The sequence below is a fragment of the Phanerochaete carnosa genome (assembly GCF_000300595.1).
Source record: "Phanerochaete carnosa HHB-10118-sp unplaced genomic scaffold PHACAscaffold_373, whole genome shotgun sequence".
NCBI classification, from domain to species: Eukaryota; Fungi; Basidiomycota; class Agaricomycetes; order Polyporales; family Phanerochaetaceae; genus Phanerochaete; species Phanerochaete carnosa.
Window position 1 is genome coordinate 1,072 of NW_006768000.1, and position 2,494 is coordinate 3,565.

General features: G+C 54.9%; 1 protein-coding gene across 1 annotated transcript; it reads left to right on the forward strand.

The window, feature by feature from the left end:
* Positions 1-468: 468 nt before the first annotated feature.
* PHACADRAFT_108504 (uncharacterized protein) lies at positions 469-1,911 on the forward strand (the record flags this gene model as incomplete). Its single annotated transcript, XM_007402730.1, has 7 exons — positions 469-656; positions 715-787; positions 845-884; positions 938-1,223; positions 1,278-1,552; positions 1,612-1,752; positions 1,811-1,911. 7 exons carry the CDS (start codon positions 469-471, stop codon positions 1,909-1,911), a joined length of 1,104 nt encoding a protein of 367 aa, XP_007402792.1.
* Between the last annotated feature and the right edge of the window lie 583 nt (positions 1,912-2,494).

Genomic DNA, 2,494 nt, shown 5'->3' on the forward strand with positions numbered 1-2,494 from the left:
CCGGACTCTTGTGTCCTGCATCTCACAGATGGTGCACGATGGGTAGGCACAGCCGGATAGGGGAGTTTCCGTGCTTCAATCCTGGACGTGCACATAATGGCCGTGATAACTTTGCAGCTCTGGACCTTCGGATAATGACTGAGACACATGGCCAGGATTGCTAGGAAGATGAGGCACATACGTTAAATTGCCTTCATTGCGGCAGTTGTCACCGTCCCGACATGTCGCACACCGCATGTCTCAATAACGGCTGCGCTGTCCCTTCTCCCTATTTAAGGCTCGTCCACTTTTCTCCTCGCTCCCCACAAACCCGCAGTCATCTTCACACACTAACAAACGTACCCCCAGATCTCTCGAGCATAGACAACAGACACAATGTCTACTAGTAGCACCATTCCCATCACTGCCAGCCTCGCTGTGAACCACGCCAAGGACATCATCGCCCGCGATCGGGCCAGAGCTCTGAAGATGCTGCAAGGAGTACGTCCCCATGGCCCTCGCGGGAACCAATCTCCCCACCACCACGGATTTAGCGAGGCTGCCATCCGTCCCGATGCAACTGGTGTTGACGCTACCGATACTGCAATGGCCTACACAGTTGAAATTGGTGTCGGTGATCCCGAAACCAAGTTCACACTCCTCGTCGACACTGGTACGTGCCAGCTCCGATCTGTATCTTCGCCACTGCTGACCATGTGGACGTCTACCAGCCAGCTCCAACACCTGGGTCGGTGCTGACAAAAAGTACGTTGCGACCAAGACTAGCAAGAACACCGGTGATACCGTGGTGCGTGCAGTTGCTGTAGTTGCTGAGGCACACGTAAGCTGCTGACCACACGGGTAGAGCGTCAACTACGGCACTGGCAGCTTCTCAGGGACTGAGTGTAAGTAACGACATAGCCGCTTGCGCCTACAGCTTTTCTCACGCGCACGTCAGTCCTCGACAAAGTGACTATTAGCCCGGACCTCATCATCGAGAAGCAATCAATTGGCGTTGCCTCCGAGTCGCAGGGCATCAGCGCCGTGGACGGTGTCTTCGGTATCGGCCCCATAGACCTCACCAAAGACACTGTCTCTGGCCAACTCGAGGTACCGACCGTCCTCGACAACATGACCTCGCAAGGTATCATCAAATCCAACGTTCTCGGCATCTTCTTCGAGCCCACGGTCAAGGAGAGGACCGTGACCGGTGAACTCACCTTTGGCGGATTCGACCAGAGAAAGTACGTAGCTCATCTATGGTCACGAGCACGCTGATACTCATTGTACTCGTGTAGGATCACCAGCAACGTGACTTTCACCCCGATTACCACCGTGAAGCCCGCGGCCGAATATTGGGGCATCAAACAGAACATCAAGTATGGCAAGAACTTACACCTACTCAGCGGCTCAGCGGGTGTCGTCGACACCGGTACCACGCTCCTCGTGCTCGCGACCGACGCGTACCAGGCGTACCAGAAGGCGACGGGCGGAGTGGTCGACGAGACGACCACTCTCCTCAAGGTGACCGAGGAGCAGTACAACAACCTTCAGAGCCTCTACTTTGAGATCGGTGCGTCGGGATCGTATTTCTTTGATATCGCCATATGACCGACACATCCGGATGCATAGACGGCACTACCTTCGAGATGACGCCGAACGCCCAGATCTGGCCGCGCTCACAAAACGTGGATATCGGCGGTGATCCGAACAGTATCTACCTCATCGCCTCCGACCTCGGCCAACCCAGCGGTGAGGGCATCGACTTCGTTAGTACGTGCCTTGTACACCCTGCCTCTCCATGACGCCTATGCTGATGTGCGGATTGCAGATGGCTTCACGTTCCTGCAGCGCTTCTACAGCGTTTTTGATACCGACAAAACCCGGGTCGGCTTCGCGACGACCGCGTTTACACACGCGACCACGAACTGAGCATGGTCCTGCGGCGCTCCGACGTGAGAGACTCAAGACCTGATTGCACATGTACGATAGCTGACGAGAAACCTGGACTGAGCTGTAACTGTTGGAATATTCACATGTACTGTTGGAAGGATTATATGAATGGGAATAGACTGCGTATTTCGCAGCATTGAGAATGCGAGAGATGAGCGTGTTGAGAGTGTTGCGGCACGGATGCCATTTGAAGCCTCGTGCTCGACAATAACGACAAGATGCGAGAAGAAGTCAGGGGCTGGCCTAAGCCCAATCACTGGTAGCAGTGCACAGTGTTGGAAGGGTCAGGCTGACCTCGGGTCAAAGGGGGTCAGAAATGACTGACCGGTCAGGTCAATTGACGGTCAGTTGACGGGTCAGTGGGGTCAGGCGCCCGAAACAGCCGACGAGCGCCCGTTGACGACCAGGCTGCTCGAGGCTGCTCGATGCCGTCGGGGACGGCGAGGAGAGCAGGTGGTAGTGGTAGCAACGATATCAATACTAACTAATCCCGACAACAAAATATATTTCGATTTTTCTTCACATTACTGCTCACTCTCGTGTCTGCGCAAGGACTTCCAAT